Genomic DNA, 13,934 nt, shown 5'->3' with positions numbered 1-13,934 from the left:
TTTAATATTTAGATAATATAAAATATGTTTACACAAAGGATGTATTGTTAAATTAAGTGCAGCAAAGGAGGAATTGAGTACATTGGTTCATTGAACATTGCATGCCAGCAATTGTCACTGCAAAAGCAGAAGTTAAAAGAAGTAAAGCGTATTCCATAAAGAACTGAACATTGAGTATTGTGTCATTTTTGTCATTGTATTTATGAAAACAGGTAATGGAAATGGAAAGGACACAAAGAAGGCATATGAAGAACAGTTAAGGGGATGAAAGCCCACTCTCATTTAAAAAAACAGAAGGTTAAGGTGGATGGGGGCAGAATGATCCAAGTTTATAAAATCACAAAGGGATACAGTGTGGTAAATTACAGTGATCTCAGCACAGAGTTTCAAAATTAATCAACAGAAAACCAGGGGAGGTGCACAGCTGAATTCCCAATATGTGATCCCAGCCCGCTGAACTCGGTATCAAGAGCACAGGAGATAAAAATTTACCCCACTATTTGAGATGAACCATAATTATAAGAAAAATAAGCTGAATGTAGCCTTAAGGGTCACAGTAAGGGCAGTACGAAAATATTACCTTTCCCTCTAAGATGGCCCTCTTGTTCTAATAAAAGGCCACCACTCGGTTACTGGACCTTCCATGTATGGGGCTCAAGCCATTGTTGTTACTGAAGGCATAGCTGCAAAACATTTTACAGCCTTTAGAAAGGTTCAGAAGGCCTTTTAACCTGTTGGGAGACTTTGCCAAGTCTGAAGGGGGAGAGAAGGAAATAAGTGCCCGGCAAAAATAAAGTGAAAGGAAACTTTCACTCTTATTGTGCTTGGGTGTAAAGGAACGCCTGGGCAGTGCATAGAGCAAAATCAGGCAGGTACGAGTGCACCTCTGTATCACAGCCCACCAAATTTTCCATCATTTGAATTAATAGACAGAAAATTGAACATTATGGCAGTACTGTTCAGATTCTCCCTGCCCCGTTTCTCTCTATGCACTGCCCTCGGGTGGTCCTTTATGCCCAAATACAAAGAGGGATATTTGCCGCCTAATATGGAGACATGGTACCAAGTGTGTGGGCAAGTGACAGAGCAGCCTACTGTCTTATTGCTGGCAAGTGAACGACATGTAGGTGCAAGGAGTGTAGCCCTGTTTGCCATTCCAGCATTGTACCATGCTTAGAAGGACGCAGAGGCAGAGAACTTGGGGGCACAGCTGGCCGTTATTGGATTGGCAGCATGTCCTTGCAGCAGACGCTCCAGTTTTGCCACTATCTATCTCCCTGGTGAATCAAAATATCTGCAGGGCAAAGTTCCTCTGACAAATCCAGCTGCCTATAAGAGTGGATTTGAGTATAACATTGGTGGCACAGTCTGCAGCCTGATCTGCCCGGACATTCCCTTCATTGCTCCTCCTTTCTTTGCTCAAAAAAAAGGAAATAAAGGGGGAAATCATTGTGTTAATATTGTGGATGTTCCAAAAAAATGAGTCAGCACGTGGTAATTTTGGAGACTTTGCACTCTGGCAGGGAATTTCCTCAGAGTTGCGCCTGCTCCGCCGCTGTAACTTTCTCAGGAGTACGGCGTAAACCACTGCTTATGTGAGGAAATGGGGTTTCCACCCCATTTCCGGTGAAGTTATGGCAGCAAAGCTGAAGCAACTCCGAGGAAATTCCCTGCCAGAGTGCAAAGTCTCCAAAATGACTATGTGCTGACAAAGAAAAAAAAGGGAAAAATACAATAAAGCTGGAAAAAAAACTTTAACACTTCTTATAGGCCTCTTTAACTGCACTCAACTAACCCAGCCCCTTGCTGGTCTGGATGCTCAATGTGTATGGGCAGGTTTATAACTCTGCTATTCTGGTACAAACTCCTGGAAGTTGTGTAGTCATCGAACCAACATCATTGGGACCTCATTTAAATGGCCCTGGAAATAGTGGATGTATTGGTGATCATCTTCCAAAATTCTATAGACTCTGGAACAGTTCCTACAGATTGGAGGGTGGCAAATGTAACTCCACTATTTAAAAAAGGAGGGAGAAAAAACAGGGAATTACAGACCAGTTAGCCTAGCATCAGTAGTGGGGAAAATGCTAGAGTCTATTATAAAGGATGTGATAACAGAACACCTGGAAGGCATTAACAGGATTGGACAAAGTCAGCATGGGTTTATGAAAGGGAAATCATGCTTAACAAATCTACTGGAGTTTTTTTGAGGAGGTAACTAGTAGACTAGATAGGGGAGAACCAGTGGATGTGGTGTATTTGGATTTTCAGAAGGCTTTTGATAAGGTCCCACACAAGAGGTTAGTGTGCAAAATTGAAGCACATGGAATTGGGGGGAATATACTGGCATGGATTGAGAATTGGTTGACAGGCAGGAAACAGAGAGTAGGAATAAACAGGTCTTTTTCCGGGTGGCGGGCAGTGACTAGTGGGGTACCGCAGGGATCAGTGCTTGGGCCCCAGCTATTCACAATATATATCAATGATTTGGATGAGGGAACGGAATGTAACATTTCCAAGTTTGCAGATGACACAAAGCTGGGGTGGAATGTGAGCTGTGAGGAGGATGCAAAGAGGCTCCAATGTGATTTAGACAAGTTAGGTGAGTGGGCAAGAACATGGCAGATGCAGTATAACGTGGATAAATGTGAGGTTATCCACTTTGGTTGTAAAAACAGAAGGGCAGATTATTATCTGAATGGTGATAGACTGGGAAAAGGGGAGGTGCAACGAGACCTGGGTGTCCTTGTACGCCGGTCGCTGAAAGCGAGCATTAAGGTGCAGCAAACAGTTAGGAAGGCGAATGGTATGTTGGCCTTCATTGCAAGAGGATTTGAGTACAGGAGCAGGGATGTCTTACTGCAGTTATACAGGGCCTTGGTGAGACCACATCTGGAGTATTGTGTGCAGTTTTGGTCTCCTTATCTGAGGAAGGATGCCCTTGCCATGGGGGGAGTGCAATGAAGGTTTACCAGACTGATTCCTGGGATGGCAGGAATGACGTATGAGGAGAGATTAGGTCGACTAGGCCTACACTCACTAGAGTTTAGAAGAATGAGAGGTGATCTCATCGAAACATATAAAATTCTAACAGGACTAAACAGATTAGATGCAGGGAGGATGTTCCAGATGGCTGAGGAGTCCAGAACCAGGGGTCACAGTCTCAGGATACGAGGTATGCCATTTAGAACCGAGATGAGGAGAAATTTCTTCACTCAGAATTCTGTGGAATTCTCTACCACAGAAGGCAGTGGAGGCCAAGTCATTAGATGTATTCAAGAAGGAGATAGATATATTTCTTAATGCTAAAGGGATCAAGGGATATGGGGAAAAAGCGGGAACAGGGTACTGAGTTAGATGATCAGCCATGATCAATTTGAACGGCGGAGGAGACCCGAATGGCTGACTCTTGCTCCTATTTTCTATGTTTCTATGTTTAAATGTTGGAACCAAGAAACTGACTGATGCTTATGGCCGTACTTGAAAACCTAACCAGAAAATTAACTAGGAATCTAAATTGGCAAGGATCCAGTGTAAGCAATCATTGGCAGTATTTCTGATCAATTACATCCACTTTAGATCCACTTATTGGATGTAATTGATCAGAAAATTGACCATTATCTTATGCAATAAAATGTCACCTTATTCAAGAAATGTGGAACCGGTTGAAGTATTTAAAGGGAAAATTTATAAAAAGTGTTAATACCTCCTAATGCATGCTGAATGGTAATCCTTCTGATTCAACAGGGACTGGAGGAACAGAGGTTTGATGCCTAGACATAAAGAAAATGAAAATGGCCTGACTGGGCCCTGCACATGGACCTAATCTATACCATGAGTAGCATGGGCTGATTTATATTTAATCCTAGGAATGACAGAAGATCACAGGACATAAGGAGGCCATTCAGCCCATTGTATCTGTGCTGGCTTTCTGTTACAGCAATCCAAATCTTCCTCTGCTTCAAATACTTATCCAAATTTCCCTTAAAAAAAATGCAATGGTTTCGGACTCAATGGCCTGAAACTTGAGACCTCCCGCCCGGAGGAAACAGGGCAGTAATACCCCGAAAATCGCATCCCGTCCCCGTCATCGCTGTGGCTGTGGCAATCTTATGTTGTACGTAGGACCCCAATTGCCAATTTAGGAGAGTTCTGAGTGGCAGTCCAGTTGAACAGGATTCCACAGGCAAGTCTGTCATACTTTTGCATGGCGTCAGGAAGAGCAGGAATGCTCCTCTGAGCCCCACAAAAATATCGCAGGCCACTGCTGGCCCAGCTCGACCCCACCTCACCCGCTCCTAGGACCTGCTTTCAGCTGCTGCTGGTGTTCCAGTTGGCTGACACCCCTGTAACCCAAAACCGGCGTGCTGCCTCAGGACACCCATTTGGACGGTCGGATTCAAATGAGGCCCAGGCCTCAAAATCGCGGTGGCCTTTTCGCCGCTGGAACGTGTGGCTGGCCAGTGCGCTCTGCTGGTAGACTGCCCGAAAGTCAAAATCTGTCCCAACCACTCTCTGCGACAAAGCATTAAAAGCTTCAACAATGCTCTGCACAAATAAATATCTCCTAATCATTCTCCTCACACTTTTAATGACAATTTGAAATTGATTACCCCTCATCACTGACAGGCAAATTGTTTTCCCTATTAACCTTAACAAAACCCCTCAATTTTAAAAACCTCAATTAAATCTCCTCTTAACCTTTTCTGCTCCAGTGGAAACAGTTCTAATATTTCAAATCTCTCCTCACAACTATCGTTTTCCACCCCTGGCATCACCTTGGTGAATTCTACACTGTGTGCTATCTACGGCTTTAAATTTCTTTCCTATAACAGGGTGTCCAAAACTGCATACAATACTCACAATGCGGCCAAACCATTATCAGCTTTCCATTTCCTACTGTAGGGAGATGGAGAACTGACAATGATTAGGCCACAGTTAGATTAGATGCACACCATGGAGCCTCAGGGGTCACATACAGATTTTAAATGGATGCTCCAATCATTTTACGCATATCTCAAGCTATGGATACTAACAGATCCTGTTGTGATTGAAGATTTATCCATCAATGAGGCAACAGAATTAAGAGCAGCTCTTTCCAAACGTCCAGGTCCATGAAATTCAAACACAATAAACCAGTTGACAAAAACTATAAGTGAAAATAGGACTGAGTTGCCTGATATTCAAGGACCAGATTGCCAGGACTTGGAGATTACGGGGTAGATTTTGACTTTCTGTGATAGTGTAAAATGGGTGATAGTAAATCGGCAACCCATTTTATGGGCTTTCAATTTTAAAACGGAGCCGGGAAGGGGGCAGGAGGGTCAATTTGAGGTCAGGAAAGGGTTTCCCGATCTCAAATTGACGTAAGGACGTCTTTTATTTGTTATGCCGGTTTCCCGTCCAACTGACTAGCTGATTGACAGGCTGGTCTCAGTCGGATGGGAGACCAGCCAGGGAGAGGACGTCTAAAGGTAAGTCTTTGTTTGTATGGATAAGGAGGGCACTGGCGGGCATAGGTGGACACGAGTCATGGGGGATGGGATCGGGGGTCAGTAGGATTGGGGGTTATTGCGGGGGTCCGCGATCGTTGAGGGAGGATCAGGATCGGGGTCGGGGTCGGAGGATCGGGGCCGGAGGTTGGCGATCGGGGTGGGGGTCAGTGCAGGTAGGCTTGTTGAGCCTGGGGGAAGCACTCCTGCTCCTACCGGGCTCACAAGCTGTGCCTTTCTAGGCACTTACCTGTTAGTCTCGGACCTTCTCACCTCCTTTCATGAGGGATAAAACAGAAGGCCTGGGAATCCCGGTCCACCGGGGTTGAAATGGGGAATTAGTGAAAAATGGAGGCCTAAGGCTTCCTTGAAAGGTTTTCAGGCCCGACCCACCTCCTGGGAGCGGGTTGGCCGCCCGCCCCTCGTCCCGCCCCCGTAAAAAATAGAAATTGCCGGGTTGTGGGGACGGGTATGAAATGGTGGCAATTTTCAATGCTCCCCCACCCCCAACCTACCCGTTTTTTACTTTTAAATTCAAGCCCTATCTCTCTCCCGATTATTATTTCCATCGACTTCATAACAGCCTTTCAAATTTTTCTGGAAACATTCCATGCTTCTCATCACCAGCGTTACATACCTTGATTCATGAGAATGAGGCTTCCTGTCAATAAGGCCACACAGTTGGTAGGTTGATGGTTGTGCAGATACTGAAATCCCCATCCGCGGCTGTAAGACTTTTCATACATATATCGAGAGGCATCAGTAATGACCTCCACATACCTTTCCTGTTGAGTTTTGTTCAGTTGGTCATACAGAAAGTCATATGCAGTGGCAAAACTCACCAATGAGTGAGCCAGTGGAACCTCATCCCACGGAGCATCCTTCACCAGCCTTCAAAGAGAAGAAAAATGTCATGAATACATTGAAATATAAAAACACCGAGCACTTAAAAGCTGCTTGACCCCTGCAATACATAAAATTGGCATTGAAAGCTTTAGTTAGTTATAACAACTCAGTTAAAAATAGACTTTGGGATGTCTTGTCTGTAATGTGTCAATTCAGGGTGATTGCAAATACACAAGACGACACAGCAAGAGTGACTCCCAACCTCAGGTGTTCCAAATCTTTCCAGTTTGTCCAATCCAGTGCCTAAAAGAGCTTCATTGCAATTCCTGAGTCATTGTTTTAGGGGATGAATCAGGTGGTCAAATTGGAAGAGGAGGGGAAAAGAAAACAACATTTTTTTTTCCAGACTGATTTGTTGTTGGAGAAAACTACATAAATAAAAAACAGCAGCAAGATGATGTCATTTTGACTGTGCTTTTAATTTCACTTGGAATTATGGTAGACAATATTCTCTTACCCTAACTCTACAATGGGCAAGGCAGATGAACTCAGGGCATGGATGGGTACATGGGACTGGGATGTTATAGCTATTACTGAAACATGGCTAAGGGAGGGGCAGGACTGGCAGCTCAATGTTCCAGGGTACAGATGCTATAGGAAAGATAGAGCAGGAGGTAAGAGAGGAGGGGGAGTTGCGTTCTTGATCAGGGAGAACATCACGGCAGTAGTGAGAGGGGATATATCTGAAGGTTCGCCCACTGAGTCTATATGGGTAGAACTGAAAAATAAGAAGGGAGAGATCACTTTGATAGGATTGTATTACAGACCCCCAAATAGTCAACTGGAAATTGAGGAGCAAATATGTAAGGAGATTACAGACAGCTGCAAGAAAAATAGGGTGGTAATAGTAGGGGACTTTAACTTTCCCAACATTGACTGGGACAGCCATAGCATTAGGGGCTTGGATGGAGAGAAATTTGTTGAGTGTATTCAGGAGGAATTTCTCATTCAGTATGTGGATGGCCCGACTAGAGAGGGGGCAAAACTTGACCTCCTCTTGGGAAATAAGGAAGGGCAGGTGACAGAAGTGTTAGTGAGGGATCACTTTGGGACCAGTGATCATAATTCCATTAGTTTTAAGATAGCTATGGAGAAGGATAGGTCTGGCCCAAAAGTTAAAATTCTAAATTGGGGAAAGGCCAATTTTGATGGTATTAGACAGGAACTTTCAGAAGTTGATTGGGAAAGTCTGTTGGCAGGCAAAGGGACGTCTGGTAAGTGGGAGGCTTTCAAAAGTGTGTTAACCAGGGTTCAGGGTAAGCACATTCCTTATAAAGTGAAGGGCAAGGCTGGTAGAAGTAGGGAACCTTGGATGACTCGGGATATTGAGGCCCTAGTCAAAAAGGAGGAGGCATATGACATGCATAGGCAGCTGGGATCAAGTGGATCCCTTGAAGAGTATAGAGATTGCCGGAGTAGAGTTAAGAGAGAAATCAGGAGGGCAAAAAGGGGACATGAGATTGCTTTGGCAGATAAGGCAAAGGAGAATCCAAAGAGCTTCTACAAATACATAAAGGGCAAAAGAGTAACTAGGGAGAGAGTAGGGCCTCTGAAGGATCAACAAGGTCATCTATGTGCAGAACCACAAGAGATGGGTGAGATCCTAAATGAATATTTCACATCGGTATTTACGGTTGAGAGAGGCATGGATGTTAGGGAACTTGGGGAAATAAATAGTGATGTCTTGAGGAGTGTACATATTACAGAGAGGGAGGTGCTGGAAGTCTTAACGCGCATCAAGGTGGATAAATCTCCGGGACCTGATGAAATGTATCCCAGGACGTTATGGGAGGTTAGGGAGGAAATTGCGGGTCCCCTAGCAGAGATATTTGAATCATCGACAGCTACAGGTGAGGTGCCTGAAGATTGGAGGGTAGCAAATGTTGTGCCTTTGTTTAAGAAGGGCGGCAGGGAAAAGCCTGGGAACTACAGACCGGTGAGCCTGACATCTGTAGTGGGTAAGTTGTTAGAGGGTATTCTAAGAGACAGGATCTACAGGCATTTGGAGAGGCAGGGACTGATTAGGAACAGTCAGCATGGTTTTGGGTAACCAAGAAGATAGATGAGGGCTGTGAAGTAGACGTGGTCTACATGGACTTTAGCAAAGCCTTTGACAAGGTACCGCATGGTAGGTTGTTACATAAGGTTAGATCTCAAGGGATCCAAGGTGAGGTAGCCAATTGGATACAAAATTGGCTTGACGACAGAAGACAGAGGGTGGTTGTAGAGGGTTGTTTTTCAAACTGGAGGCCTGTGTCCAGCGGTGTGCCTCAGGGATCGGTGCTGGGTCCGCTGTTATTTGTTATTTATATTAATGATTTGGATGAGAATTTAGGAGGCATGGTTAGTAAGTTTGCAGATGACACCAAGATTGGTGGCATTGTGGACAGTGAAGAAGGTTATCTAGGATTGCAAAGGGATCTTGATAAATTGGGCCAGTGGGCCGATGAATGGCAGATGGAGTTTAATTTAGATGAATGTGAGGTGATGCATTTTGGTAGATCGAATCGGGCCAGGACCTACTCCGTTAATGGTAGGGCTTTGGGGAGAGTTATAGAACAAAGAGATCTAGGAGTACAGGTTCATAGCTCCTTGAAAGTGGAGTCACAGGTGGATAGGGTGGTGAAGAAAGCATTCAGCATGCTTGGTTTCATTGGTCAGAACATTGAATACAGGAGTTGGGATGTCTTGTTGAAGTTGTACAAGACATTAGTAAGGCCACACTTGGAATACTGTGTACAGTTCTGGTCACCCTATTATAGAAAGGATATTATTAAACTAGAAAGAGTGCAGAAAAGATTTACTAGGATGCTACCAGGACTTGATGGTTTGACTTATAGGGAGAGGTTGGACAGACTGAGACTTTTTTCCCTGGAGAGTAGGAGGTTTAGGGGTGATCTTATAGAAGTCTATAAAATAATGAGGGGCATAGATAAGGTAGATAGTCAAAATCTTTTCCCAAAGGTAGGGGAGTCTATAACGAGGGGGCATAGATTTAAGGTGAGAGGGGAGAGTTACAAAAGGATCCAGAGGTGCAATTTTTTCACTCAAAGGGTGGTGAGTGTCTGGAACGAGCTGCCAGAGGCAGTAGTAGAGGCGGGTACAATTTTGTCTTTTAAAAAGCATTTGGATAGTTACATGGGTAAGATGGGTATAGAGGGTTATGGGCCAAGTGCAGGCTACTGGGACTAGCTTAGTGGTATAAACTGGGTGACATGGACATGTTGGGCCGAAGGGCCTGTTTCCATGTTGTAAACTTCTATGATTCTACAATATTAATCAATATATATGCTCCTCCATGCGAAACCGTGGTGGAAGGGGACATGTTGGAAAGGTAAGTAAGGTAGAACATTGAAATTATGATCCCATTACTTCAACAGCTTTAAACATCCTGTCTCTATAAAACTGTTTTATTTAGTTTCTCCATTAGTGAAGGAATCATGCACAGTGTGCATTGTATCAGAGGCTGCGTTACGATCGCTGTGTCGCTGTAAGCCAATACATGCCATAAATCAGTTTTCACAATTAATTTACACTGAAACTAAAGAGCACGGGGGTGAAATTGGTCGATGCGTATAGCGCAAAACTGGCTGCTGATTCACTATGAGCCCGTTTCGCACAACTAGCGGAGACCAATTTCACTCGCCATTGATGTGAATAGAGTTAGCCTGCTGAATGCTACAACAATGAGAAATATGGCTCGCTATCAACCCTCTGTCACATCATGACCAGAGTAGCATCACAAGTTTGAAAGTGCTGAAGTCAGACCTCTATGTTTAACCCTGGACTACAAGAGTTGATACAACCGCACTTCAATATTCTGAAGTATATCAAAAAAAAGGCTGCACAGAATACAGTAGTAAAGCTTCATACAATGTCTGTATAACTGTCTTTCCAAAGTGTTGACTCCTAGAACTCCCCACCCATCACCTATGCATTTAGCAGGATTCTAACACAAGATCGCAATCTCCTGCCTTCCCATCTAGTGTAATCACACACTAATGGAGGGCCTATTTTTCCATGTGGCTCTGTGCAATGCACAAATTCATTCTGTACATGTGCTTGTCCATATAAACTGTGCTCTTGCTTCCCAATTACATAGGTCTGACACATTTTATCTTTCTTGCTCTCCAGCAAGAGACTACAATGAAGATGGGGTTACCACAGTATCCACTGTGTATGTGAAAGCACACTATTAATAATAATAGCTATAATTTTAACAAGAGCTTTCACTGGCCCAGTGGATGCTGAATTAAATATATCTTTTGACTTCTCTCACTGTATGAAGATTGCTAAGGCAGAGTTTCATGCATACTCAAATGCAATATTCATGGAGCACGGTGTAGTGCTTCCCACTGCCAGTGCACTTCTTCCCATAGTTATCAGAAAATGTAGCTCAATTGTCCTAATAATAACTGAAGAAAATCAATAACTCAGCATGGCCATATTGGTGGTAAAAGAACAGTGAGCTTGGATTAAAGAACAAACTTGCACTTATATAGAACCTTTCATGACCTGAGGATGTCCCAAAGTGCTTCACAGCCAATGAAGTATTTTGAAGTCTATTCACTTATAATGTAGGGAAACGTGGCAGCCAATTTGCGAGGCCTCACAAATGAGATAATCTGTTTTAATGATGTTGGTTAAGGGGTAAATATTGGCCAGAACACTGGGACAACTCCCCTATTCTTCTTCGAAAAGTACCATGGGATCTATTGCAATCATCTGAGAGGGCAGACAGGACTTCGGTTTAAAAATTCATCCAAAAGATAGCACCTCCAACAGTGCAGCAATCCCTCAGTACAACACCGAAATGGCAACCTAGATCATGTGCTCAAATCTCTGCAGTGTGATTTGAATGCACAATCTTTGGACTCAGTGACAAAAGTGTTAACACCGAGCCAAGGCTGACTCACCTAAAGCTATGAAAGTTCATCACTACTGAATGACTGGTGCTACTTGATTCAGTCCAGAGCAGAACCCACTAGTAGTTCCTCTAAAAAGTCTTTCTCCTGGATTTCATGTATGTCTTGGTTTTCTCAGATTACAGTTTTCATAAATCATCTGATGTGACCTACTGGGGATACAAGTTCCTGAGTACCAGCCACTCATCATACACATCAGCTATCGCTGCCTACCTTATTCTGCTACCTGCATTGGACACGTGCAAACCTTCAGGCATCCAGGTTTTTTCATGGCTCCCGACAACACTGACTGGCCTATTAACAATTGTAACTTTCAGCTGATGAGGATAGGTTTGGGCTCTAGGGATCACAGCTGGTGTTGTGCTTGCTCACCTTATCACATTTTGAACACTGTCCAGCTTGTGGGTCTGCACAGGGTTAAGTATCCCTCATTTGTGCAGACTTCCTTAATCCACTATAGGTCTACAGGCATCCAACTTTAAATATTTACTTGGCTAGTGATGAGGGGATCATTTTTCATGTACAAGGGGTTTCCATTTAAAAATGAGCATCAGCCGCAACTAATTGCTCTTTGCCATAACTGCCAGTACTTTAATACAGTTGGTCTGGCTAGGGCCCAGTCATTGACAGAGCATTTCCCTCAATACTTCACAGTTCTGCTTTCTACTGAGTCAAAGTTCGTAACCTCAGCCATGTTTCTAGTATTCTGGAAACTGGCATCTTCCTACATAAAAAGTGAATTCAAAAGTAATTAATTGTCAATAAAGCATTTTGGGAAATTCTGAGGTTGTGAAAAGCACTCTCTATATAAGTGCAAGTTCTTTCTTTTGACACTATTTTACTGGTCAATGTCCCCTTGCGATCAGGTGTTGATGCTTAGTCCACTTATGACCAGGCTAACCGATGGAGTTCCACATGCCAACCAGTTTCTTCAGTGGACAGGTGGACAGACGCTCATGGATGAGGTTAACACTGGTGTCAGCAGAAGTCTCTTTTTAATCTGTCGGTTTGTGCTGAGTATTTGCTAAAGCCACAAAGACTGAAAGTGAGACCAAAAGGGAAACACAGCACCTATGATCAGTTTGCAAAAGCAATATTATGAAGCAGACACGCTCCATTGAAATCCTGCTAGCTGACATTACCTCAGCACATTGGCTCCACTGCACCCCTTACTGAATGCGATGGGTCACATTGAGATTTTTGACCGTTTCTTGAAAAAAAAATGATTTGGAAAAGAGTTGTATTTAAGTGTGGGGTTTCACTCAAATTTTAAAAAAGCACCATGAAAAGATGGTTAAAAATGTTAAAAAGCAAGCTAATCACTGAAGTTGTTTCCCCAAAGACTGAAAACAATATGCAATTTGTTAGCCTGTCTCTATAAATTGATAAATACATCACACCCATTGCATTGGGAAGTGCCTGATCTTGGTGCTAGGCTGGGGTTATCTGGTTTGGCCCCCTCTCTGATTATGAACACAGGGAGATAAAATAGGGCCAGAAGCACACACTGACAATCAGGGTAGTTTGAAATTATTTTGTTTTAGTCAAGCAAGACAACTCACTAATGTGGGGAAGTGTAGCGTGTTCATTATTTTGTAGTATTATATGAAAACAAGTTGCATTGATTAAGAAAGTCTGATCGTAACTGTTGCTCTGTATGTTCACTTGCTGTCTGAGAAATAAAACATCTTAATGACTCTTTCTGGCCTCATCTCACTGAAGTTTAAACAGTCCACCTATTGAAAGATTGAATAAGAATGCATAAGTCACGTGTGAAAGACATGGGCCATGCTATTAAACCTACCCGCCAACAGGCAGGAGAGGGTGGGTTAAAAATTAAAAATTGGGGAACGTGTCCCCAACCCGCCGCGTACGTGCCTGCCGCCATTTTTATGGCGGCGGGTTGAATAGAGTACTTGTGTCCCATCTTGAAGAGGCAGAATACTTCATTATTATATTTGAATCAGGTTCCCACAGTGCAGCTGGGTGCCTGATGTAAATTGAACAGTTGCCGGCTGGATTTCCCAGGGCTGGGAAACCCGGCAGCTTAATGGAGGAGAGCGCTGCTGGCTCCAGCACGTTAGTGCTTTTTATAGCACTCCCTGTGGGCCAGGAGGAGCAGGAGTGCTCCAACCGGCCCCTCAAAGAAGCTTTCGACCTCTCTTTTGGTGATCGGCAACCGCCCCCACCTAACTCTGATCCTGAGCCTCCTGCCGGGCTCTGACCACCCCCCCACCCCACAAGCTCAGATCTCATGCCTCCTGGGCCCAACTGTCCCCTGTTGCATCCTCCTGCCGCTAGTTTTCCTGCCCAGCAGCCGGCCAGCCTGTCAATTTGGCAGACTGCCAGGTGGGAAAAGGAAGAAGAAAATGTAAATGAGTTCCTGCCGTTAATATTGGCAGGACCTCCATGTCCCCCCCTTGCCGGGTTTCAGATCCCCCGCACCCTCCCCGTAAATACTGGGGCCATGATATCCAGTTCCTATGTCAAGGGGGATGCATTGTTATATCTCTTGGGTTATGCTATTGGATAAGTAAGTTCTGGGCAGTGCGTGTCAACTTTGGAGGGTAAGGAACATGGATATGCTTACGGGAGCGACTGACGCCAATGA

At 44.1% G+C, this 13,934-nt stretch overlaps 1 protein-coding gene across 8 annotated transcripts in view; it reads right to left on the bottom strand.

The window, feature by feature from the left end:
* Positions 1 to 13,934, bottom strand: part of dse (dermatan sulfate epimerase) — an 81,497-nt gene that overhangs the window by 28,608 nt on the left and 38,955 nt on the right. For 7 of the 8 annotated variants that reach the window (XM_067984699.1, XM_067984703.1, XM_067984704.1 and 4 more), the window contains one exon: positions 6,130 to 6,383. In XM_067984699.1, the coding sequence (XP_067840800.1) occupies positions 6,130 to 6,383 (254 nt within the window). Of the gene's footprint in view, positions 1 to 6,121; positions 6,384 to 13,934 lie in introns of those variants that run through there. The other variant, XM_067984707.1, reaches the window with a different exon arrangement.

The sequence above is a fragment of the Heptranchias perlo genome, chromosome 5 (genome assembly GCF_035084215.1).
Source record: "Heptranchias perlo isolate sHepPer1 chromosome 5, sHepPer1.hap1, whole genome shotgun sequence".
NCBI lineage: Eukaryota > Metazoa > Chordata > Chondrichthyes > Hexanchiformes > Hexanchidae > Heptranchias > Heptranchias perlo.
The sequence above is the reverse complement of the archived record's forward strand: the minus strand, read 5'-3'. Positions and strand labels throughout refer to the sequence as shown.